Source organism: Homalodisca vitripennis, chromosome 4, assembly GCF_021130785.1.
Source record: "Homalodisca vitripennis isolate AUS2020 chromosome 4, UT_GWSS_2.1, whole genome shotgun sequence".
NCBI classification, from domain to species: domain Eukaryota; kingdom Metazoa; phylum Arthropoda; class Insecta; order Hemiptera; family Cicadellidae; genus Homalodisca; species Homalodisca vitripennis.
Window position 1 is genome coordinate 99,743,857 of NC_060210.1, and position 27,388 is coordinate 99,771,244.

The 27,388-nt window shown below is 33.9% G+C and overlaps 2 protein-coding genes across 4 annotated transcripts in view; one reads left to right on the forward strand and one right to left on the reverse strand.

The window, feature by feature from the left end:
- Positions 1 to 26,334, forward strand: LOC124359833 (1-acyl-sn-glycerol-3-phosphate acyltransferase alpha-like). 3 transcript variants are annotated; one of them, XM_046812909.1, is made up of 6 exons: positions 1 to 103; positions 17,408 to 17,613; positions 20,030 to 20,163; positions 23,018 to 23,199; positions 24,174 to 24,342; positions 25,856 to 26,334. In XM_046812909.1, exons 2-6 carry the CDS (start codon positions 17,408 to 17,410, stop codon positions 26,020 to 26,022), a joined length of 858 nt encoding a protein of 285 aa, XP_046668865.1. In that variant the 5' UTR covers positions 1 to 103; the 3' UTR covers positions 26,023 to 26,334. The 3 variants fall into 3 exon arrangements, with proteins under 3 accessions (XP_046668865.1, XP_046668863.1, XP_046668864.1); XM_046812907.1 differs by lacking the exon at positions 1 to 103 and adding an exon at positions 2,528 to 2,858; XM_046812908.1 differs by lacking the exon at positions 1 to 103 and adding an exon at positions 14,477 to 14,643.
- LOC124359835 (1-acyl-sn-glycerol-3-phosphate acyltransferase beta-like) overlaps positions 1 to 27,388 on the reverse strand; it is an 80,300-nt gene that overhangs the window by 21,045 nt on the left and 31,867 nt on the right. The gene's annotated exons all lie outside the window — the stretch shown is intronic.

Below are 27,388 nucleotides of genomic sequence, written 5' to 3' on the forward strand. Positions count from 1 at the left end.
GCTACCATGTACCAGTGTAACAAGAATCTGCCTCGAGTTCACATGTGACATCAACGTTGCCACCTTTGTTTATTTGTTGTGTCGTCGCCTTTATTTAATTACAGTGAGTCATCATTTTATCGTATTTTAAGAACAAAACTGTTAGGTTCTTATTGAATTCTAATTTTAAAAATACGGTTTAGGCAAATCATAACGTCTCCTTATGTTAATCATTAATGCATGCATAGGTTATAAAAATGCCAATATGAATTACTCATGTAGTATGGTGGATACAAAACAATGCATACTCAAAATTACCAATGGAATGAATTTAATAATTTAAATTTACTTAAATTATGCACTAATATCTTAGTCAAATGTGTTATATTTCTAGAAATGATCATTTAAAAGCACAAAATCGAGTCGCAATACAGTAGTGTAAGTAAGGCTGGGGCACACTGGAGGAGCATTCTGTCTGAGACAAGCGTCGCGAGTCATTTTGTTGGAAGCATTTTGACAGTTTGTTCCTCCAGTGTGCGGTACCTCCGGACAAGCACCATTTTGACTCGAGAGTTAAATTAAAAATTAGTTGGTGCGCTACACTTTGGCGTAGCAACACGTACAACATGAGTGCTGAAGAAGTAAATGTTCTTTGTTTGAAGGTTATTTTTGACGATGGAAGGATTGTGAAGGAAACAGGATTTTTCCTAGTTTGTAATTATGTATTAGGTTAGTTCTTTACCTGAAGAAGAGATCAGATTGCAGATCTCGAAACGTAGTGTTACTGATTTATTGTTTCACTGAACGATGGCAAATGTCCAGAAAAATCCTGTTTCCTTCAAGTAAATGTTGCATTGTGCTTATGGGAGTTTGTAAAAATGTTGGATATGCCTCCGGAAAGGAAGTATTGGGTTCACCCAATTAATGAAAAGAGGGATGTGAAATCTCTTATATCAGAACTAAAGAGTTTTCCAGAAAAGTTTTACAACTATTGCAGAATGAGTGTAAAGAGTTTTGAGGAACTGTTGGACATAGTTCAAGACCACATTACGAAGAAGGATACGAACTGTCGTAAAAGTATAACAGCGGAGGAAAGACTTTTCATTACTTTAACGTACAGTACAATACAACATTTTTATTGCTTATACAAAAAATTGGATTGCAATGCTACAGACACAAAAGATTTGGAAATACTAACCTAACAATAGTAATTGAATAGCCTAATGTATCCTCTGGAATATGTTTTACGTAATAATAAAACATACCTACATATGTAGCCTATAAATATTGAATTAAATTGTGATATTATTTCCCAATTATTATTATTGATACATAAACTCATCCACACTATAAAAAGCATTTACCAACAAAAACTCTTTTAATTTCGATTTGAATTGTTTCACATGACATGTGTTTTGTAATTCATTAGGTAATTTACTGTACAAACAAATGCCTGCATGTTCAGGAAGATTTTTTAAACAAATTTAACCGGTGTTGAAGAGGACGGTATTTAGATTTGTTTCTTGTATTGTAATTGTGAGTATCATTACCCATAATCAACACACATCTGAACAGGCAACATTTTATCGTTTCTAAAATATATATACAAGGTAGGGACATTAATTCTAACTCCTTAAAAGCATTAATGTAATGTTTCTATTAATATTAATGTATACATGTGCAGTAGATATAAAAGAAATGTCATACTGAAATTCTTAAAAGTTTTTATTGAAAGAAAAATACAGTATCAGGTAATAACATTTGGTTTAAAATATCGCATTAGAGGCAATACGGTACAAGACAATTCAGTTAGCTCATTGCAATTGCTGAGTTTGATAATTAACAATGTCCATTGCCGTCTGCAAAGGCGCTAAATGCAGATTAGATCCATGATTTTGTACAGACTTCAAAAAACCACTTATACTTGAGTTTTGTTGAAAATGAGAATACAACTGTAATTTATTTTTAGCAACCGCTTCAAAAATCTTACCCATCGTATTTATAAGAGAGACAGGTCTATACGAAGATACTTCATACCCATCACCAGCCTTAAAAATAGGCACAACACACGCAATCTTAAATTTATCAGGAAATATTCCTTGCTCAAGCGACTTATTAAAGATATTACTCATTATAGGAGCAAATATGTTTAAATTTATCTTTATTGTAATTATACTCATACCATCAGTTCCGCAACTACGCTTGTCCTGCAAATTACAAATCACTTTAAGAATTTCATAATAATTTATCTTTATTTCATTCAAAAACACTTCATATTCTTGATTGTCCTCGAAAAACAAATCACTTCCAAATGATTCAGTTCTTAATTTAGCTACCAAACTACCAAAATAATTATTGAATTCATTCGCCACCACATACTCATTACCTTCCACCAAACATTCTTTACCATTCATCCTAATGCTACTCAATGACGATTTTTTATTCTTTACAATTTTCTTTATAACCCCCCAGTATTTTTTTGAATCCCCATTACAACTGTCTTATCAAATGAGAATAAAAGGTCCTTTTTGCATATTTTAGTTCTCTATTTACCCTTCCAGATAAGCGTTTGTATTGCATTTTAATATTCAAATCATTTCTGTGTGAAGCAAAACACAGATCATGCGCATGCGCGGACTCTATTGCCTGCGACGGCTGTCGCGAGGCATACAATTTCCACTAGCAGTCTGACACTGTTTCGAGTGACTCGCGACGTCACGAGGCGCCTCGCGTCATGCGCTCCCTAGCTGTGCGCCGGCCCATTGAAACGCAAGTAGAAGTAGGTGTCCGACAAATTTGTGGAGTCAAAATGACTCGCGACGCTTGTCTCAGACAGAATGCTCCTCCAGTGTGCGCCCAGCCTAATTCGTACAAGAGCGGTTAGTACCCGTTACAAGCTCAGCAACACCAGGTGATTCAAAACCGCTATTGGTGCTCATTCTATTAATCAGACTTTGTGCATTGATAAACTTTTAATTCTTTTAGCGATAGAGGACAACAAAGTTGGCATAAATGGTTGCTTTCGTTACTGCGACGAAACTAATTAATGAAACATTACGAACTTTGGTGTATAGGACATATTTATGTATACAACTAGATTTATTCAAATCCCCTTCCTACTCTCTTCCTTTGAGTGTGACTGGAAATTTTAAAACGAATAATATAATCTGTGAAATTGTTCTATATTGCGCTCAATTATGAATTAACACTATAAAATATTGTAAAGTTCAGCAAAAGAGTTTTGTGTAAACTTTTAGAGGAAGGGGATTTTAGAAGCCGATTGACATAACTCAATGAGCTGTTAGGTCGGTGAAACTCCCTAATAATAAAATAGTTTAAACATTTGACTTATTTTTAAATATTTTGACTAAGATAAAAACGCCTAATAAAAACTAGGTATCATCTTTCTAATTAAAAGAATTTCTTAATTTTCTGTCATGATTTTAGGCAGCTAAAACAATTATTTTATATAAATAATTAGACTCAAACGATAGCTATTAGATTCTAAATGTTCCTGTTGTAGATTTGGAAAATACCCGACTATGTTAGTCATCAGAAACTGTGTTAAACAGGGGACGCCACTGTGTTAAACTGTGTTTGGTTAAAGGGACGCCAGACTGGAGAATTCGTGTTCGCTCACAACAAACATCATGGCTCGGAGAACGACTCGCTATGGACCGATAGTTCCCGTTTCTTCTTTCAATATAGAGTTAGTAACAATAGAGTTCTACACATATGTGATGACTTTGAGTCATCTGTGGAGTGTTTGTGTTCGCTTACAACAAACATCATGGCCCGGAGAACGACTCGTTATGGACCGATATTTCCCGTTTCTTATTTCAATATAGAGTTAGTAGAAGTAGAGTCCTAAACATATGTAATGAGTTTGAGTCATCGTGGGAGTGTTCGTGTTCGCTCACGACAAACATCACGGCCCGGAGAACGACTCGCTATGAACCGATATTTCCCATTTTCTATTTCAGTATAGAGTTAATAGAAGTGGAGTCCTATACATATGTAATGACTTTGACTTGTGATTACCATTTTTGATGTGTGTGTGACATAGGATCAGTCGAGATAAAATGTCACACTAAATTTGAACAGACATCCAGACTCCCTATAGACAGAGGATTCACATTTTCGATATTTACATAGGGTCAGTCGAGGTACAATGCCACAATAAATGAACAGACGTCAAGACTCCCTAAAGACAGAGGATTACCATTTTCAATATTTACATAGGGTCAGTCGAGGTACAATGCCACAATAAATAAAAAGACCTCAAGGCTCCCTATAGACAGAGGATTAACATTTTCGATATTTACATAGGATCAGTCGAGATACAATGTCACGCTAAATTTGAACAGACATCGAGACTCCTCATAGACAGAGGATTGATTACCATTTCCAAAACTGATGCACAGAGATTAGAGGTCACACTAAAATTAAACCCTCTAGGTTCATTCGTTCGATAGTGTTATCCGTAGTTTATCCATAGAGTAGTAGATTGGCTCATATACATCATGCATAAAACAAAATAAAAGAAACCAGGACATTAGTGATATTGGTGTTATTGTAATTTATTGATCTATCTATATATATGTTATGGTCATTCCTATGCTTATATCTACTATTTATTGGTAGTTTCTTTTCAATAAAAAATGTTTTTTAATGTGCTTAAAAACTTCATTTTTGGTTTGTTAGGTTCTCCAAAGCTTGTTTTATATAATAAATTATACTGTTAAAACCAAAATAAATTTTAACATTAGAAATACGCGAATACTTTTTATAATATGAGTTTGACACTATAGCTTAATTTTCCGCGATATCTTTGTCGGCTCAGTGCAGTTGTAAAAATGCCTTCTTGATTTTGTACTTTTGCAGTTTTAATACTTGTCAATACCATTAACTATACATTTTATTCGTACGTGTTTACATGTTATTAATAGTACAATTAAAATAATTATATTAAAATTGTATTCAATTCAAAGCATCCGTCATGTTTAATAAAAACCACAAACAAGCCTGGAATGATTGGTATCTATGAAAAGTGTCAAAACACTTTGTTAGATTTTACATGCAAACTATATGCCTGTATAGGTTAAAGTTTTCCAGTGTTAACAGATAACAACGAGTGTTATAACATGAATGGTTGTCCATTTATACGAGCACTTTTTTGTAAGATAACTGAAGGGTTAAGGTTCATCAAATGACATAACCGGCCAAAAACTTGAGGTCAAATGAAACGTCAGTAGTAATTAACTGGGGTATTCACATCAACAGTTAGATAATTGATTGGCCTCGGTTCAACTATAGATTTCTCCTTCAATGTATATCACATATTATGTAATTGTAATTGTTTCAAACGAGACTACTGTAAATGTGTCATCCATATAACTACATAAAAATGTAATCATATTCTCATTTATTACTGTAATTTTTTATATAACAATACTAACTACTTTTTGTGTTGTTAGTGTAATGTCAATTAATAAATTTCGCAATGCACACGACGTGTAATGAAGTTTAAGGTGGAATTTGTCAATTGGTAATTTGTTACATTAAATTACGTTAGATTTTAAAGGGTGGTGTCAAATAGTAAATCTTGAATTCTATACATGTAATGAACTGCAACGTGGAGTTTGTTGGTTGATAAATCACATAATGATATCATAATATATTACATCATATTAATGATATTAGATTTGATTTGAAAAGGAGGCATAAGGACTCTTGGTTCCTAGTGCGTCAACCTAAGCTTATTGCACACCGTAGGTGCTGTTAACAAGTCAAGCCTAATCCTGTACCATCAAAGAAATCTAAGAGCTTCTTCCCGATACTGGCATCACATTTATCACCTGTCTGAGATCAGGTCTTTTCCAAACCTCACAATTCTCACAATCCATGATGATGTGTTTAGTAGTCTTTTCGGTTTTGCTGCAAGATGTACACTTGAGTCTTCAATGGTGAGTCCTAAAGGGTGCAAATGTTTCCTGAAAGATCGTCTCCTGTAATGAAATAAATTACGAGTTTCAAAGGTCTCTACTGATATTTTTAATCGGTACGTGATCAGGATATCGGTGTCTTTAATGGGCTTCTTACCAAATGTTTGTAGAAAAACTGTGCCAACAATGATCATATTTGTCTTTGAACCGTTTCTCAGTGACTGAAAGTAGATTATTTACATACTGTATGCCACAAGCAGGTTCAGGCCAAAGAAACTGCTTTTATGAGCCAAATAATAACTTGATTCTACTAAAATGTTTGACAACGCAATTCTTTATACTTTACTTAACTGAAAAGTATAATCGACTTACAATCATTATCTCTATTCTGATTATTAAAAAATCGATATAAACCATTTATCGGTTTTAAATATGTAATTTGTAGTAGCATTCCTCTGCTCTTTTTCCTATTTTTTTTTAAATTTTGATGGAATATAATCATAAAGCTAAGTTTAAATTAAGGGGCTTCCGTACAGGTTGTGACAGTGGTTATTTTTACCACAGTAAAATAGACTGATGCTGTAAACCTTCCAACAATTTGACACATTTGTCTCCTTTGAGAAACTTTTAGCCCAAGCTTCACATGTATTACAGCCCCATTAGACTTTGAAGTACTGGTACAACAAAGTTCTTACTATAACTCTACAGTGTTAATTTACAATACATAACAATGCGGTTATAGTATAATTTAAAGACAGACTGTAGAGAGATTGTTACTATTGTAATGTGATAACTACGTCTCCGATGTAGGGCTGTGTGCAACCACCGGATAGGAAATTCAACTCCGAGGCTGTGGACAGTGGTTATTGTCACCGCGCGAGACATACAGTACAATAGGAAAGTTGGAAATGGTGTACGCCTAGCTAGCCAACAACGTGCACCTTTGCATCATCATTCGTGTTTGCCAAAGTCTTTGTCACCAGTGGGGTCATTAGCTGTTATGTCAATCCCACGGTACATTCGTCCTTTATTACCAAACTTTGGAAAGGATATAAATTATGTTTCTATGACAAAGACAATATTTAATTACTAAAAATGATAGGAGAGGACCCTGTCCTCCTATCATTGAATGGTAGGGGTACCCAAAACACACACTCATTTCAGTTTACCTTATTTCCTCACGTGTGTGTTTGAACTGTCTACTTGACCCGACACTGCTTCCACCAATCGGATTGACTGTTTTGTTCCATCTAGGAAAATCCATAATACTGTCATGAACATTGGCAATTCTCTCCTCTAAGCAGTGGAAATATTATAATGCACAACATTACCTCTGAGCTTTTTGATAGTCAGATTTCTTGCAAAGGTAGTAAATGTGTAGAGCGAGAAATTATTAGCATTAACGGCACTACTGGGACAGAGTAGGCCAAAACCATTGACTGCGTCCAAGTAATGATATCCCAGCACGTATAAATAATTTGAACTACGTCATTAAAATTTTATGAGATTCTTAAAAACTTGATTCAGTGTTGAGTACCTAAAGTTCTATGCTCATTTCCAGATCTTATGGGATCATTGAACAATGTGGACAGCACTGCTCTTGTATCTTAGACCAGGCACCATCGTATAAAGCCCCAGCCACGTTTTGTCATATAACGCCACTTTTGTACTTATCACGTAGTATCATATACGTACAGTATCGTGGTAACCGGTACGTTGCTGGGCATATCTTCTCTTCTTATCGTATTTAAGAAGTTAACCATTACGATATTGCTCTGAAATCCTTGGACTGAGCCAAAGAAAGTTATGACCACCAATTTTGTTCGGATACTGACATCAGAACCGTCAAACAAGGTTTTAGTGACTCCTCCGTCAGGTACACAATAAATAGTTCTTATTTATCGTTACAAATAACCCAACATTCCGAGTCCGAGGAAGCGCAACATATAAGCATCATATTATGAATGGTAAGAAACAAAAGATGGAACACCTGGGTCACCACTTTCCATTAAAGTATATCAAAATTTAAAGGCAGATACTTGAACAGTAGCAGCCGCAGACGAACTAAAGAACGAACAGTCGATCTCAACTTTCCTAGAGCTACTTTACAGAGCACAAAGGTGTGATAACCAATATTTTGTTACATCTTCAGATATTGTGTGCATAATAAATACTTTAAAAATTCGATACATATTTTCATTATTTATACACAAAGAAAGAATATTTAGACAATATAAATTTAGACAAGATATATTGCGATGTATAGTGTTGCTTGCGTTTTACGTTAAGGTTGAATCTGCCTGTACCAGATAGCTTGGATTTGATATTCATAATTGTAAGCAGTTTACCAAGGTAAGACGTTCCATTATTTATACACAAAGAATGAATATTTAGACAATATACATTTAGACAAGATATAATGCGATGTATAGTGTAACTTGTGTTTTACGTCAAGGTTGAATCTGCCTATCATTGTAGGCAGTTTACCAAGGTAAGACGTTCCATTATTTATACACAAAGAATGAATATTTAGACAATATAAATTCAGGCAAGATGTAATGCGATGTATAGTGTTGCTTGTGTTGACGCCAAGGTTGAAACTGAATGTAGCTTGGATTTTATATTCATCGTTGTAAGTAGTTTACCAAGGTAAGACGTTCCATTATTTATACACAAAGAATGAATATTTAGACAATATAAATTTAGGCAAGATGTAATGCGATGTATAGTGTTGCTTGTGTTGACGCCAAGGTTGAAACTGAATGTAGCTTGGATTTTATATTCATCGTTGTAAGTAGTTTACCAAGGTAAGACGTCCCATTATTTATACACAAAGAATGAATATTTAGACAATATAAATTCAGGCAAGATGTAATGCGATGTATAGTGTTGCTTGTGTTGACACCAAGGTTGAAACTGAATGTAGCTTGGATTTTATATTCATCATTGTAAGCAGTTTACCAAGGTAAGACGTTCCATTATTTATACACAAAGAATGAATATTTAGACAATATACATTCAGGCAAGATGTAATGCGATGTATAGTGTAGCTTGTGTTGACACCAAGGTTGAAACTGAACGTACCAGATAGCTTGGATTTTATATTCATCATTGTAAGTAGTTTACCAAGGTAAGACGTTCCATTATTTATACACAAAGAATGAATATTTAGACAATATACATTCAGGCAAGATGTAATGCGATGTATAGTGTAGCTTGTGATGACGCCAGGGTTGAAACTGAATGTACCAGATAGCTTGGATTTTATATTCATCGTTGTAAGTAGTTTACCAAGGTAAGACGTTCCATTATTTATACACAAAGAATGAATATTTAGACAATATACATTCAGGCAAGATGTAATGCGATGTATAGTGTAGCTTGTGATGACGCCAGGGTTGAAACTGAATGTACCAGATAGCTTGGATTTTATATTCATCGTTGTAAGTAGTTTACCAAGGTAAGACGTTCCATTATTTATACACAAAGAATGAATATTTAGACAATATACATTCAGGCAAGATGTAATGCGATGTATAGTGTAGCTTGTGATGACGCCAGGGTTGAAACTGAATGTACCAGATAGCTTGGATTTTGTATTCATCATTGTAAGCATTTTACCAAGGTAAGACGTAATAACATGTTTATGTTTCGACAATCTGTGCAATTGTGCTAGCTTTAACTTGTTACGTTCAGACCAATAAATTGTTTCTAAACTTAGAACACTACCAATATTATAACCTTTCGCGACGTTATCTATCTATTTATTAACAGCGTTATTCTACTGAGGTAAATGTACTTCTATAATCGATTATAAAGGGTGTTTATATAAAATCAGCACTTAAATGGCAAATATAATATTTGATCTTTACTATTTAACTTTTTACATAATATAGAACGACCTAAATTTAAATTTCAGTTGAAATCAACATTGTAACTTCATGTTATGGATCTCAGAAAGAAATGTGATTATCCATTACGACCCCCATCCTCATGCTGCTAGACTGACGCAAGAAATAGTGAATGATGGTTTTGGGAGGCACTGCCTCATTCTTCTATAGCCCTGAGTTTGCACCATCTGATTTTAATTTGTTTTGCGCAATTTAAAAACTGCCGAGTATGTCTAAAATGAGTGGAAAATTAGCTGTTTCAAACACAACGGCTGTTTTGTACTAGGTAAATAACTAGTATTTCGTTGTGACACTTACATAAATAGATGTTGGAAGCGGTTATATAGAAACATAAAAAAGGTTTTAATTTGCAAATGTCGCATACTTTTCTTTGTACGACGTTATTTATGTAATAGTAAAATACATAGTAATAATCAAATATATCATTGAAATAATAGAGATAGACAGAGAAGAGAGTTAGTGAAAAAAGGTACGAAAGTATGAGTAAACTATTTTTTGTGGTTAAAATATTTACATCTAAAGTATGATTATTTTACATAATGGAGGTACCATACATATCACAACAAATATTTATGTTCACGATCTTGATTATTTCTCTAATTTGACTTCCGATGAAAAAGCTGAGGAAGATTATTTTGCTTCCACAATAAACTAGAAACAGTATGCACAGTAGTAAACAATAGTGACCAATAGTTCGGATACAAATTACTTAATGTTGAATGCAAACCAGGGGTTCGGACATTTGCCATAGTTCTCCATCGCTAAGAAAACCCATGCAACATTCAGGCGTTTGTTTGACGTGTAACTGTTCTCTGCTGGTAATTTTCTTGACGTTGGCAATTTTGTTTTACATGTATTAATTCTTGTTAGCCTAACCCTACGTATTGAGCTTTTAACACCTGAAGAAGAGGGCAGATTGCATTCCTCGAAATGTAGTGTTGTACCATTTTCCCCTTCAAATCAATCTTTGTAAATAACAATTTAAACACTTAATATTTTAAGAGAATTAGTAAATTATTTCCCTTCCTAATAGAATCATATTTGAAGAAGAAGCGTACTAAAGTGATAAAAATGAACATAACTCTCATTTAAGGATACTGGTCATAAACGCAGCTTGAGAGCCATAACAGCTGCTGTTTGTGTTCGTCGGTACAATCCAAGGTCTCTGGGCTGTAACAAGTCCGGAGTTCGTTTTTTATTACCTATCCTCCTTGACGGTATACCACTTCCTTTCTACCAGGTGAATGAGATAAAGTGCTAATCAAACATCATATATTTGTAAATATTATGATACTAATGGGAGTTTATCAGAGATGATCAGTGACTTACGTACGTTTAGGAATAAGAAATAAAAGAAAGCATAGTAGTATTTTTGGTGGCACAAATCAGGCAAGGGAATTTGGAAGAATTTTCAGAGAGAATTATTAAAGTTGTAATGGAAAATAATAAGTTTTGGTGCGTTCGAGAAATAAATATCAACGGTTCGTATATGCATAGAGTTAAAGTACTTTCATGACTCCAGGAAATATATATGTTGACCTTTATAGCGCTAAATAAGTACTATATAGTGACTCTAGAGGTTCGGTGTACCCCAGGTAGTCCGCTTACATAGGGTTAAACATTTTTTAATACAATTTACTTTAACGATTACACTACGTTAAATATTTGCAAAGTTTGTACAAAGCAGTTCAAACGTGTTCTCCTGAACGAAATAGTCTTAGCCTTATACGAGTAGTTTTTGAAACTAAATTTAAATAATCTAATGCAACGTAAAAAGCAAAATAGTGCCTTGACGGTATCTGAAATTTTAAATATATACACCACCTGATTATTTCATCTTGTGATAACAAAGGGAGTACCCGGTAGTATTATGCCGTATGATACTGTATACGACGCTGTGGCACATGGCGGTACGTTTACTCTATCCTGGGTTGACCACGAGGTTCAAGAGTTGTTCGACACTCATGTAGGGCACTGTCAATCTTATATGAGGCGATGACCTTTAGAGGCGTATTGTATTGTCTCTGGATATGCGTATTGTATGAGTAGCGTACGAAGAACCTAGCTCTTTGGCTGGACGTGTGATTTATGAGTGGACAATTAAAGGACAGCCTGTTGTTGGGGACGTGAATGCTAGCCTAAGGAGGGAACATTTAAGTGTGTTTTGGCGGACCTAACCGAGTGCTTAGGATGTGCTTAAGGTGGCTAGTGAAGGGACAGCTCGTGGCTGAGGGTTGATACGTGGTAACTAGGACTCCTTGAATGTGGACAGAAAGAAGGATGAAACATTGGTTTGTAAGAAGCTGAAGTCTGAGTAAGTGATGAAAATGTAAGAAGAAAGAACGGGAAAGTGGGTGAAGAGGAAGACAGTTAATTCGAATGAAGGAACAGAATAAGAATTAACAGAAGATTCCTGGTAATCCATAGCTTATTAGGGAGTTGGTGAAGGAGGACACATGCTCCTAAAATGGGGTGCCAGGCAAGAAGCCAGAACAAAAATTGAGGGGGGGGGATCCAGACAACTAATATTTTCCCGTAGTAGACATAGAGTAAGGCCCCATTTTGTTTTACAAAGTTCTTGACCCATTTCTTAGTTGTGAACGATCTTACAGCAGTACATGTCTGCAATACTGAATTATTTTAAAATTATTGAAAGTTTGGGGGGGGGGGGTCCGAACCCCTTAGACACCTCGCTGGGCTACGTCTTGGTGTCAGGGTTGCAGAAGAAAGTCGATATTGGAAAGAGGTTAGAACAGCTTTGGACCGATATTACTTTCAAATTATGACTCAAGGTAATGACTAATGATGCCGGTGAGCTTATAATAAAACAGCAAAGGAAAAAATGTTTCTTATTTTACCAGGTAAATTTAGGACTAAGAAGATCTCTATAATATTTATAAGGCAGAGACTCCCTTGCTCTCTCTATAGTCACAGGTGGCAGTGAGACCTTGGGGGTAAATCCCAAACACTGTCAAAGAGGTGAAGACCTGATGTTATTTGGCCTATTTTAATTTTATGAATTTCTTTAACGTCATTAGATAACCAAAGTTTGGTTACTATTGGTTGATTAGATTAAAAACGTAACTTTGTAAATAAAAACACATAGAGACGGATGGATAATAAACTAAAAGAGATAGACCATTACATTTATGTTTTCCATAGATCCATAGAGCAATATCCTAAAGTTTATAGAGAGAGTTCTGAATCACACTGTACATGAATGATGTAATACAAGCTATAACAGTTTTAATTGGGGTAAAGTAATAACAACAAAATTAAGTAATAGAAATTGATTTTGTTTTGAGGAGCGATAGGTCACATCGAATATTACTTGCTTGTCAAATATTTATATTGCATAAGTGATTGTAGGATATTTATGAAATTAAATATAACTGAAATGTGTAATAAGCATACGTCAACTGAAAATAAACTTAAAGTAAAAATAATCATTTAGATAACAAGGGATTTTATAGACTTGACTTAATGGTAAATTAATAATTAGTGAATTGTTTGTTGTAACCCATCTATCAAATAGATTGTTCACGCAAAGCTGGAGGATCCTTTATGCTATTGTGGTATACCATTAATTTCATTGTATCTAATAGTTTTGTATCTCTTCTTCGCTTGGAAAGTAAGACACTGAAACCAACTACAGAGAACACATAATTATATTTGGGTACTTTGGGATTATACCGACCACACCCAGACATGAATCGTTATTTCACATTTCGTTTCTACTGATTACTAGATTAGCGTAGAACAATATTTCGTCAATATAAAACAGGAATTGTCTTATCGCAAACCCCTCCCCATCCTCAGACAGAGGTCAAAGTCGAGCGTCTAGTAGATAACGTGATTGCAGTCTCGCCGCCCGTTCAGCTGGTGCATCGCTTTGTTGTACTTCCGTGTTTTACCTCTACATTTCTCCAAACACAAAAATTCAACAAAAACAATCATTTACCAAACTAAACTCTTTATTAAAAAAACACTAAAAACTTGTTTTTATTCTTGATCACATTCCGCCACCCAAAATGCGAGTGCCTCCGGCCATCAGCGCGGGGCAGCACCTTCGGTGCTGCCCCGCGCTGATGTCGACGAAAGAAAAACATCCCTCGAGATAGTACCTATCAGTAAAATATCAAATTCTAGAGGGGCTAATCAGAAATATAAATTGAATTGTAATGGAAAGGCAATTATGTACCGTGCAAATCACGTGATGCCGCGCGGCCTGCCGTAATCAGGATTCTCGAGAAAGATAAGATAACAGCGACAACAATACCGATCACAATACCTGGAAATGCTTGTAAGTTTGTAATTTTGTAATTGAAGAGTTGTTTTTTCGTTCTATCATGTTTGTTTCTATAAATTTCTATTTTTGTGTTCTTCATACTAGTGTGGTCGGTATAATCCCAAAGTACCTATATTTGAAATAATCGCAAATCTTAAGATTTATAAAATTACAAAATAAATTAACGATTAGGCAGGCCGACGTAACTTGACGCGTAGGAAACTTGACCGTACTTTGAATTTGTTACTGTAATAGCAAGCATTTTATACTAAACAAACAACTCTCAATCATAACAATACAATCCCTTCTATTTAATAAAAACGAACCTACGCTGTCACCTGTTGTATGTCTAGATATAAACACTAATGCATTTTTAACTCAGCTGTAGACTTGAATGACAAAATTTCACTGTACATTATTCAACGTATGATTTAGTTTCCAATTCATGAGTCAACATGTCAGTTAGCGATGTCTTCGAAATAGTAATCAATAAATCATAATCTCTGAAATGTCTACTACTGTAAGTGTTCACTCATTACTATTCAACTGTTAATATTAAAATTATGTATCTCAAGAAAACGCATTCCACGCAAATTTTGCTCTGTGATGAGTTATGTATTTTAGTGACTGTTGTCGATATTAAAATAATAACTTTTTGGTTGGAAAATATTTTTATTTATATTACAGTCACAGACCTTTAATTTCCTAATGATAGAAAATTAAGGGAAATTTGTTTTTATTACTCTTTGAGTAGTTTACAGGCATATACTGTAGAATATAAGTCAATTTCTTGCTGAGCCAAAATAAAAACTGCTAAAGATAAAATGTGAATCTTTTACAATGAGTATCTGAGTTTAAGCTTCAGGAAAGTTTTTAAGTAAGTAATACTTTTGCGTAATTTTTACGTATTTTAACTTGAGGAAATTACAGGTTTTTAATAAAACCTTTCAGTGATTGTTATTGTATAATCAAAACATTACATTCCATCCTTATTGAACTGAATTTTCAGAGAGTCTGGTTGGTTAGTTAGGAGACAGGGCCTCTCATAAATGACAAATAATCAAAACAACGAACCAGAATAAGATTATTAATCTTATTTATTGAACTGAAACAATGACCATTAGAAAGTGAAGTGATAGGTTGAATCCGTCACCATCCCAGTGACACGACCAGGAGACAATAGTATCAGCAGGGTAAGCAGCAGATGGTATCATTGTTTACAGTGACTCCTCGATGATTAGAAGGAGAAGTGATAGGTTGAATCCGTCACCATCCCAGTGATACGACCAAGTAACAATAATATCAGCAGGGTACGCCGCAGCTGGTATCATTGTTTCAAGTGACTCCTGGATGATTACAAAGTGAAGTGATAGGTTGAACTCGTCACTATTCCAGTGACACGTCCAGGAGACGATAGTATCAGCAGGGTACGCCGCAGCTGGTATCATTGTTTACAGTGACTCCTCGATGATTAGAAGGTGAAGTGATAGGTTGAACTCGTCACTTTTTCAGTGACATGTCCAGGAGACGATAGTATCAGCAGGGTACGCCGCAGCTGGTATCATTGTTTCCAGTGACTCCTCGATGATTAGAAGGTGAAGTGATAGGTTGAATCCGTCATCATCCCAGTGATACGACCAAGTAACAATAATATCAGCAGGGTACGCCGCAGCTGGTATCATTGTTTCAAGTGACTCCACGATGATTAGAAAGTGAAGTGATAAGTTGAACTCGTCACTATTCCAGTGACACGTCCAGGAGACAATACTATCAGCAGGAGGAGACAATAGTATCAGCAGGGAACGCCGCAACTGGTATCATTGTTTACAGTGACTCCTCGATGATTAGAAAGTGAAGTGATAAGTTGAACTCCACCGTTCATTAGCTCACAATGCCGGTCACGCTCGTATTGCTCAACAATGCCGTAACACCACTGACCGTTGCTCGCCCCATACTCACTAGAGCAATCATATTTCCGGAATATCTTGTTTCAACACCAGGAGACGTATATAGACATAGGTAAGCTTGAACTGTGGTTAAATATGAATGATTACCTATATATTACCAATTGGCGTCTGTAAGTATATAATCTTATTGTCAAACAACACGGTATTTCCGAATAACATACTAGGATAGTGGAAAAAAAGAATTTTGAAGTTGTTAAGCTCATGCATTCTCAAACGGCAAACTAATACCATCATTTATTTACAATGTCCTCTGGTGCATTGAATCCGCAATCCTCAAATTTGAGCTCAAGCTTCCCAGAACAGGTGTGATGGAATGGTAGTTGCTCTTTAAACGTAAACTTGGAGTGCTGAATCCTAACATTTCATAGATCAAGACAAAACTGAATCCTTTTAGGCAATTTCCAAATGACTCAAGCTCAAAAGTTGTATCAATTCAACGACCTTGCACAAAAGCCAGAAAATAATAATTTAAGCTAGTGAATGTCTGTATCAGCACTCAGTTGCAGCGGTTTAGCAACACTAGGGAGGTCATTGCTCTGCACCGTTCCTCTCCTGTTTAAATCAAAACAACATTGCATAAAACAGTAATGTTGACCACATAATAGCACCACACCGTCTACAGTTCCTTTCCCTCTTGTAATCATAGGTCTTACCAAGGTCGACTATATGCTGTTCAGGCATTAGTTTTGAGGAGAAAGTGGACAGACCTTCAAGCCAATTCATGCGCACAGCTTAATATTTTATAATGACATTGTTTATAGTTATATTTTGAATGTTTTCATCCAGCTAGCTCCACTCAATTCCTTGACGAACAGTCCTGCGCATTTTTCATGACTTACCAGACCAGAATAAATACTGTGACATACACGGTTCTATTCGCCAGTAACTCCAAAACTGACTGCCTTTTTAACTCGGTCTATATTTGCTGATGCGGGAGTAATATGAGCTAATTTCTGCATAATGTGTTTTATGTGACACTATTTATTCAAGATGATTTTTCCAGAGCTCATAAGAACCTTAGTATCTATGACCTTTATCGTTTTACACTAATTCCGAATTGGATGAATGTTTTCTTGCACTTGCTTGCTTGCTGAAGCGTGTGTTTAGATTATACTGTCTCTGTTCATGTTCCTCAGAAAAGAAGAAGTAAACTCGTTAAATGCTATGGCTTTTTAGCTTTAATTACTGCCTTTGATTAAAATATCTTCGTAAAAACTGCATTAGCAAGTAACTGCCATTTTGGCTGATCCTTACCACACTTAATCCAAAGGTGTATGGGTTTTGTGTTGTATAGTTCGTGTGCTCTGTGTGTTTCAGATGATACTGTCTCTACTGAACATCCTGCAGTCTGAACTACACATGGTTCCAGCTGCCATCCTGCTGATCCTAATACTTCCCCTCTCCTCAAACCAAAGGGTGCGCTACTATGGCTGCTTCATCGTTTATATCTTCATTGTGTCTGCCGCAGCTCTAGTGCTGCTGCCAATCTTCTTGCTTAGGCCGAAAAATGTCAGAAATTGTGTGTGAGTAGCGTATCCTGTAAGCCTGTCACGGTCACGTGACTTTCTCTCAGCAAATAAGTTACGTATAATTGTATATCTCTCTAGAGTCTAGACTAAAGTCAGAAACTGAATCTTGATTTCCCAGTAGTCAAATATACCTATAATATTTATTATAGGTTATTCGATCTGTCTTAACTTTACTCCTCGTCCTTCAGTGAAGTATTTTTTTAACGTATTTCGGATACCATTTATATCAGATTGGATGGATTGGCGTGAAATTTTGACTGTAACTAGGGAGTAGCACAAGAAACAAACGTGATTTAGTGGCGATGTGTGCTTTTACCCTAGAGGTGGATGTCACCCTTTCTAGGGGTTGGAAATGTTTTATGAAAAATAACTTCATCATTCGAGAGAGGGACAAATTCTAACAATGCGAACAATAAAATTACCCGTAATTCATAGCCGGTTCACTTTATTAATATAGATATCAACAATACATTTACGGAGTTTGGACATATTTAGAAGCTTGTATATGAAAATCTTTAGATTCAGTTTTTAAAGAAGAATTCATTTTTAAAAATCGACTTTGTCAAATATATTTAAAACTATGATAGTTATCAAACATATGAAAGAACACATAATTGTAGGTGTTTCTGAAGAATTTCCGTTTTTATTTTTGCAGCAACAGATTTAGCTCAAAGCTAAGTACGACGACTACTTCTCGTAAGCTTTTCAAATATTAAAAGTAAGTGCAAAAATTATTAATTATAGGACTTATAGCGCGTCACATTCCCTACAAAATGACGCGCGAGCTCATAACTTATAACTCATTTTGGGCGAGTTCATGACTTAAAAATTAATAAAGTTGCTATAAAAAACACTATACTTTTTTGGAAAAGTTTTTTGAGCAGTTAAATTACCATAATCTTTTCGTAAGCACTCGCAAATCTTTTAGCTAGTATCCTAATTACATTTAGGTAGTATCCTAATTAGAATATCCCAATTTATTCGTATATATGTATATATACAGGGTGTCCAAAAAGTCCCGGGTCGGTTAAATATTTTTCAAAAATTTCAAATAGAGCTACAAAACCTTACACAAAGTTACTGAACATAAAAATCTATTTTATCACATATTCAGTGATCCGCTACTTCCTCAGGGGGTCGGCCCGCTAGGAGTTAGAAGAAAATCTTAAATATAAGCATAGGTTGATATGCATATCAAATAAAAGGTCATAGTAGAGTACAGAGCCGCAAACCCGACCTCAAACGGATAACCGAGTCAAAAATGACAGCCGTTCAAAGATGTGTATTTTTTACATTAACCTAAGTTGCAAACTCTAGCCATCTTTGATCGGCTGTAATTTTTGAAGTTATCACAACACCTTAAGTGATAAAAGTTAACTTAATTGAAACGATATATCTGGAAAATATTCAAGGGGAAATATAAATAGTGTACCTATGGTAAACCCGTAATAACGGTAGTGAACATATATAGGGTGTCCCGTAACTCTCTAGACAAGGTATACCAAGTTATTGCTCAGGTCAAGACAAACACATTTCACTATATGAACACCATATTATTCTGATGCTTAGATTCCCATCTGTCTGTCTGTATGTGTTTTATAAAACAATTAGTCTTAAAAACTAATAGGTTCAATTAGGTCAAATTTGTTATTGATAATGAGGCCAATTACGGAAAACACTATCACGAAATTATCTTTAGTATTTTAAAATGGTGGCAATTAACACTTTTAATATTTAAATATCTTATTAACCAGCAGTTTTCCTCAAGAACTATAACAATAACAGTTTTTAGAGGATGTTATCAAAAATCTAATGGCACTAAAGTTATTTAAATCGAATAATAAATAATTAGAAAAATAAATAATTAGTCTTAGAGCAGATTTACTGTGACAAGACATGGTCCAACCTTGAGGTTCTCAGCGAATAGAGAACAATACAAAAACTAAACAAATGGCAGCTCTCAATGTGGGTCATGTCTTGTCACAGTATATCTGCTCTAATTCAATTACATATTAGTAACAGCCTTGTTATCATAAACATTTGCGAAATTTGGTATAATTTAATATATTGGTTTTTGAAATATTAAGTTTAGTTTATAAAAAACACATACAGACAGACAGATGGGAAACTAAGCATCAGAATATGGTGTTCATGTGGTGAAATGTGTTTGTCTTGACGTGAGCAATAACTTGGTATTCCTTTGTACATTGAGTTACGGGACACCCTGAAAAGATATTAATGAACTAAATAAAGTAATACATTACAATATTTTTTATTTTCTTTAAGTTCAGTTTATAAAAAACGTTCTGTCTGTTTTAATACTAGCTAGATTGTAGGTTTCCTTAGTGTTTTTACAAGATTTCACGTTTCTTAATATCCTGTAAGTTATGAGAATAATGTTTGCCTCTAGACTGACCGGATACCTGCTGAGGCACATATCCAAGCTGGTAGGTATCCAGTGGGAACTAAGAAGAAGGGATATTCTGGAGGTGGAGAGAGGAGCTGTTATTGTCGCCAACCATCAATCTATGTTTGACATTTTAGGTTAGTTCTGTACTAACTGAGCATATTATAATATTACCCAATTATGTTCTTGTCTTAAAATAACAGTTTTTGTCTAACAGCAAACTTTACACAAATGTTGTATAACAATGAGCACATTTTAGTTGTAAATAACATTAGTATATTACTATAGTGTAATTTGTTCAACGTCGATGTGTAATAAAATACACTATACACAGTCATGTCTAAGCTAAGAATTGATCACCAATTTGAATACTGCTCAAAAAATAAAGTACCAAAGCTACACATGCTGAATAAACTCAATTCAATGACTGTAAACATGAATTTAAATATTATATAACTGCTTAACGTTAAATACGAGTAAAATAGTAGTAACATTTTTGTAAATTTTAAATATTTTTAATAATTCGCTATAGATATTCGATATTGCATTTTATCATCAACCCGCAATGCCGATTTTGAGATAGTTATTAACTTTTTATTCTCCAATTAATTCTCAGATTAAAACTTTAGTTGTATCCAAATAAATGAATTGTATAGCAGCTAATAACAAAAAAGCACAAGATACCACGTTTTTTACATCCTATATACCTTAATTTTCATCACTTTGTATAGCAATAGATTCCTTTCCAATACAGCTAAAATCTGCACAAGTTTCCCTCGTAGCTAAATCAGCAGATTCCATTCCTCCAAAACATTACTTTTCCTATGTAATCAATTCTCTTCCTACGTAAACATCTCTTTTCCTGTATAAACGTCAGTGTCATTCCGATATTTGTTTTGACAGTTTTATGATCAAACAGCTGATTTTAACACCAGATTGAATGATAAAATAGTTTTAAGTTTCCTTATGGATGGATCATTACTAGGGAATGAAATGTCAGATAATCAAAGTTTCCGTGTGTTATTTTGCATCGTGATGGAAAGAATCGTTCTATACTCGTCTCGAAAGTTCTATTGTGGGGCTCGATAGCATTTTCACTCTCGGTTTCGCCTCATACGTAAATTCATACGTCATTTTAGACACTAGAAGTGATATGTACTACTTCCCTAAGATATATTAAACTGAAAAATGTATATACTGCGGACAGAAGTTGCGCAGCACTCAAGGTTCTCTTTTAAAAACTAATTAAAATTATTTTTCAACAATTATAATTTTGTAAACACATACTTATCATTAAATTCTTTAAACAAAAAAAAAGTTTCAAATTGTAAAAGTTTTTGAAAGTAGGTTAAACTATATAAAACAAAGTTTAGTGTTCAAATGATTATTCCCCAGTAAATTATCATTCGGGATTAATTAACTTGTACTCATTCGGTATATAAATTAAATGAGTATGTTTGGAACACTTTCGTTCCGAATTAAAATCTAAAACCGTTACAAAGCACTTGTTATTTATTTTGAAGTATGTGAGTACGAAATCTAAGTAATTTCTATGAGAGTTGCACTATATATTATACGAACAGTACTCAGGTTGAATAACGTGTATTGAAAAGTCTCGTTTCAGGGATAATAAATTATTTTTAACCGCCTTCGCTTTAACACATCTCTTCAATATATTTAACGGTCCACATTAACTCTATGATAATTATACAACTGCATACTAGTAACTATGTTCAACATGTATTTTTTTGTATTAACAGCACATTGCAAAAGTTTATTATATTCTGATTTCATAATGGTGATTGTGGTTTATTACAATGTCTGATTTTTATTCGTTAAGTTATTTTCAAACTATATATAATTGAAACATTTTTGTTATAGAAATAAAATACTGTAAAATTATTAATACAGTAGAGAAATTACTCAACTTCGAGTACACAATATAGAGTCCAGTCTCTGGTATTAAACGGAAGTTGTGTGGAGTAGTCATTGATATTTTATAAACCAGAAATAAGCTTTGTAAGCTCCTTCAACTCAGAAGCTGCTGTTTCATAACACAACTAGTTTGAGTACAGTATCTAGAGATTTACAGGCGTCGTTATCATTAAAGACGGTTCCGTTCAAAACGACGTTTCATAACAAAGTATAATTAAATCAAAATTCAAGGTCAAAACGCAAAGATTCATAACGCCAAGATTTAGTGTTGTTCGAAGTAAAATAAAATGGATTTACAAACGTCCAGTTTCAAATCTTAAAGGTGTTTTTTATTAATTAAGTTAAACTTCTATATGCAATATTAGACAGGCCACGTGTTGCATTACGGGTTTTGTTTTCTGTCAGTCACTATAGACATAATAAAGTTCTTAGTTCTTGTGTTACATTTAATGAAGAATATACTAAGTTATCCGAGTATAAACGTGACCAATTCAAGTTTATAAATATTCATATTATATATATATATAATATGAATATTTAGAAAATCTTTAGTAGTCTATACATTTTATAAATTTTCAACTGATGGTAAAATTTGTACAATAGCAATATTTGTACCTTTTTGTAACAGTTTAATTCAAAATATTATATATCGCTTTATATTTATAAGTATAAAAAAATGTCTTTGATAGACATGCAACGATGCGTAGTTTGCAAGTAGGCTACGTCTTTTCGAATTTTAGACAATATACAGTATAGATACCATACTGCCAAAATAACGAAATAATACTGAAATTTAAAACGATAGTATGAAAAATATTATTTTTTTATAAGATTTTGCATATGATTTCACAATATAACACTAATATTCGAGATAATAGTTTTTACTGAAAAATATATATTTTCTGTGGTTTGTGGGCAAAACTGTCAATATAAGGCCTTTAGTTTCTTACCGTACAAATAGAAACTTCACATTAGTGGGATAGGAACCTCCCATTACTGAATTGTTTACAAAGGTTGTGTGGATTGCTGGGACTTAACCATATACTTCCACAACAGGTATGTTTGACTTCTGGGATGTGATGGGTAAGTGCGCTGCAGTGGCCAGGAAAGAAGTGTTCTACGTCTGGCCGTTTGGCCTGGCAGCCTGGGCAGCTGGAGTCGTGTTCATCGACAGGAAACGTGGCCGAGTGGCCAACCATCAGCTGGACGAGGCCTCTAGTCTCATTAAACTACATAAGGTCAGCAAACAGCCCAAATGTAATAAAATATGCGAGTCAAAATTTTATTAAATTTTCTAATAATATCTATCCCAGTAATATTACTCACATCTACATTGCTAAGCCTAACACCACCTACGGAAATAGACTAGAAGCATTATCCACATTCCTGTAATTTGTCTGCAGTTATAGCATACTGATTATGTAGTGGTATTCAACCAAGAATTTGATTTAGTCCATGCATTTATTTATACATTAATTCGTTTATTCATTCGTATAAGTTACGCATCTGTTAAATAAGCGTGTCCTTTCGTGCTATTCTATTTCTTAACAATTGAATAAACATCTGACATGCTTATATTTAAAAAAATGTTTTGCTATGCAAAAGAACACAGATTGCACAAAGAGAGTCTTATACATTGCCACCATCGTCTAACTTATATTATATCAATCTACACATTTAGCTTAATGCAATTAAAACAGTTCCTTCTATGTCCATACTATATTTAGCATGCGTATATAAGTTTTATGGGTTCATGGTTTCATGGGTGTCGCTGATTGTTTAACCAGTCAAACACAATAAATAACTACTACCCATCCGAATTCCTCCCAGTAATAATCACAGAGTTAGCTTAAAATGTAAAATTTATGCGAGAGACTAGTATGCAATAAGCTGGTATAAAATAATGTACAATTGCATCCTTGTGATTTTATTAAGGAGTGGACTCTACTAACAAATCATCTCGACTTAGCAGAGAAAATGATTTATTTTTATTTTTTTGAATAAAAATTTGAATTGTAAACGTTAATTTCAATAATATCAGTTGTTTGCCGGAATGAAATGACCAACTAAGATCCTAAACACTGTAACAGTGTAACAAATTAGTTCCACATAAAGCCATCATGAAAACATTGTTACGTTCCAAAAATAATTTCCAGCAGTTTAAAATAGGAACATTACTGTCAAAAAGTGTTATTGTTGGGTTTGTTACCAGACCAAGCTGTGGTTGTTCCCGGAAGGCACCAGGAACAGAAAGGGAGACACATTGTTGCCATTCAAGAGGGGAGCCTTCCGGGTCGCCGTTGCCTGCCAAGTTCCTATCATTCCTGTTGTTTATTCGCCGTATTATTTCATGAACGCAGAAAAGAAATATTTTGGACATGGTAATGTATAATAAGTTTAATAATTGATTGCCTATCAGTGTCCTATTGCTAGTGATTTTTCTAGTAAATCCAAAAATCATTCTACATGGTACAAACAATATCTAGTAAGTTGATAAACTATGTTTGCCTATTGATTCTTTGAGGAATCAGTTAGGTCATTAGATATTTTTAATACGCTGATTTTTTTACCGTAGCGTAGGGTTAAACTGAGGTTCTTAAACCAAGTCAGTGGTTCTATTCCTGGGTAGGGTTATGAAAGTTTCAAATGCGTTTGGGCCATTTCGCTTACAAAAAGTTCAGTATTGTCAATTAAGTATTGCTATTACGTAGATTTCATAAATCATTATAATCGTGATTACCTTAAAATGAAGATATTTTTAATACTCTTGTGGACGAAACAGGATTTTTCCGGAGAACATTTTCCATCGTTCATTGAAACAAATAATAAGTAACACTACGTTTCGAGATCAGCAATCTGATTTCTTCAGGTAAATAACTAACCTAATACATAATTGCAAACTAGGTTAAAATAAAAAAAATCATACCAAAGCATTGTGACACGCCCAATTCAGGAATCACAACCACCATGTTGTGTGTCAACTTCCACAAAAAACTATACACAACACTAATCATTACAACTGAACTACAGAATACATGTCACAATACGTCTGCATTAGTCTACCAAACACCTACGACTGACTAGAGGCCAATAGCAAATGGCAATCGTCACGGCAGAAAGAAACAAGATGGCGGAAATAAAAAGGAAGGGGGCAGGAATGGGCCTTTTTTATTATTATTATTGGTTCATGCTAGATGAACTTCTCAAAACCATATTGTGACAGCGTATTGGTTTATATTTGTATTCGATCCGTTTGATACTTTTGGTTTTCTTTTTAGTTCATTTTTAGAATTGGCAACCAAAGCGGCATAATCTCGACTGATGATTGGTTGGTTGATTTTTTTGTTTCACTGAACGATGGAAAATGTCCGGAAAACCCTGTTTCCTTAACAATCCTTCCATCGTCAAAAATAAACTTCAAACGAAGAACTCTTGTGGACGTTTGTTATTCTTATTCGATTTTTGTGGTAAACGACAATAAACTTTATTATGTCCAATATTCTCATGTACACAAAAGCTACCAAATATTAGTCGTATTTAAAGGCCTAAACATTTTAATGTCAATTTTTTTTATATTCTTAATGTGGAAACAATGGACTTTGCTCTTAGTTGGGCAAGTAGAACAATTATCTACAAAGAACAATGCTATTTACTCATCATTGTTGTAGTTCCTTTTTCCTGAACGTCATAGAAAGTTAAATAAATGAACACAAATAAGATTATGGTTTTCGTACACTTCAAAGTCGTTTAATCATATATTCTATAAGAGTAGTTTAAGAATAGTATATTCTATAAGAGATTACATAATTCCAGAGTCAGAAACGATGGAAATATACACATTTATGCCAATAATGGCGTGATTTATTGTAAAGTTACTGTTTCTGGTTGTTTCAGGCCGAGTAATTGTCCATGTGCTTGATCCCATATCGACGGAAGGGAAAACAGAAAATGACATTGACGCGTTAATGGAAGAGTCTAGGGAGTTGATGGTGAAGCAATACGAGGTATTGAAGCAAGAAGTTCTCACACTTCCCAATCCGGAGAATGGGAAAATACAGTGATCTACACGCTATACGCCGTCAATAACAAAACACAAGAGTGACTGTGCTGAACATAAAAACACAATTTGGTTGTTACTAGGCTGATCCTTGAATTGCCATAAACAGTGGTTGTTAATTTTGTGAACAGTGTAAATGTTACTATTAATATTTTTAATAACATTTGTATATATTAAATTAATGTAGTTTATATGAGTGTAATTAGATTTTGCCCAGATATTTTAAACAGTGTAATGTTAATGCGAATGTACATTTAACATAATTACAACGGCTGCTATCTATAGCAAATGAATTAAAAATAAATTATTAATTTATTATGGTTAATAATTTCCCTTAACTTATCTAATAATGGTTAGATTGACACACGTGATTAGACTTCAAATCTAGTGTCATGTATAGTTGTGAATAGTTTATGAATGTGAGATTTATTTTCTTAATTAAATAAGCAACAAAATACAAGTTGGTTTAAATAAGTTTATTTTATTGTGTATAGTCCAATTAAACGTTATTTATGTAATAGATATACATTTAAATACTCAAGACGTAACTATAATTTGAATATAACTTTTTAAAGGCCAATTCCAAATATTTTTTATGTAATCAATGGATTTTTGTCTACGAAGTAATTTGAATTGGACACTGAATAATGTTGAATACGTAAATATTTCAACTTTTATCGGTTTCACCGGCTTGGTTATCTTACACATAGGTGATAATGACATAGGTTTTCCTTTTACATATTTAGCTAATGGTTGCGTGCAAACCGGAAAAAGCGTTCTCAACCAAAGTTATCTAGTTTTTTTAATTGGCCGAGAGTACAATTATAATGTTAATTTCAAAGTATCAGCTGTTACAAACGAATTAATATTGATTATCATTAATTATTCATTATTTACTATTTTTACTGTTCTTATTATTGTACTTTATCATTAATTTGCGTATTGAAACTGTGTTTTTAAGATAATGATATTATTTATCATAGTCCTTTATCTAACTAACATCATGTGTGTTTTGTAATATTTAACGAAATAGCAACAGAGAAAACAAACAAAGTTGATCACTTTGGAGCGAAATAATTTAGAAATCAAATTCAGCATAACAGTAATTATAGTCTTCTAGTGAAACCAACGCTATTGATTAATTTGAAATTGGTGTTACGAGGTTTATATTGAAATTAACGCCACCCGTGTCAGGTCAGATATGGAGTGCGAAATTGTCAAACCTTGGTATCGCCTTTTAACATTGTCTGTTCACTCTATATTTATTGTTTATTATATGGACTACGTCTACTCAAGACATATGCAGATATTTTAAATTTAATAAATTTAGTTTTACAATAATGAACATAACAACTTCTGAAGTCGTACTC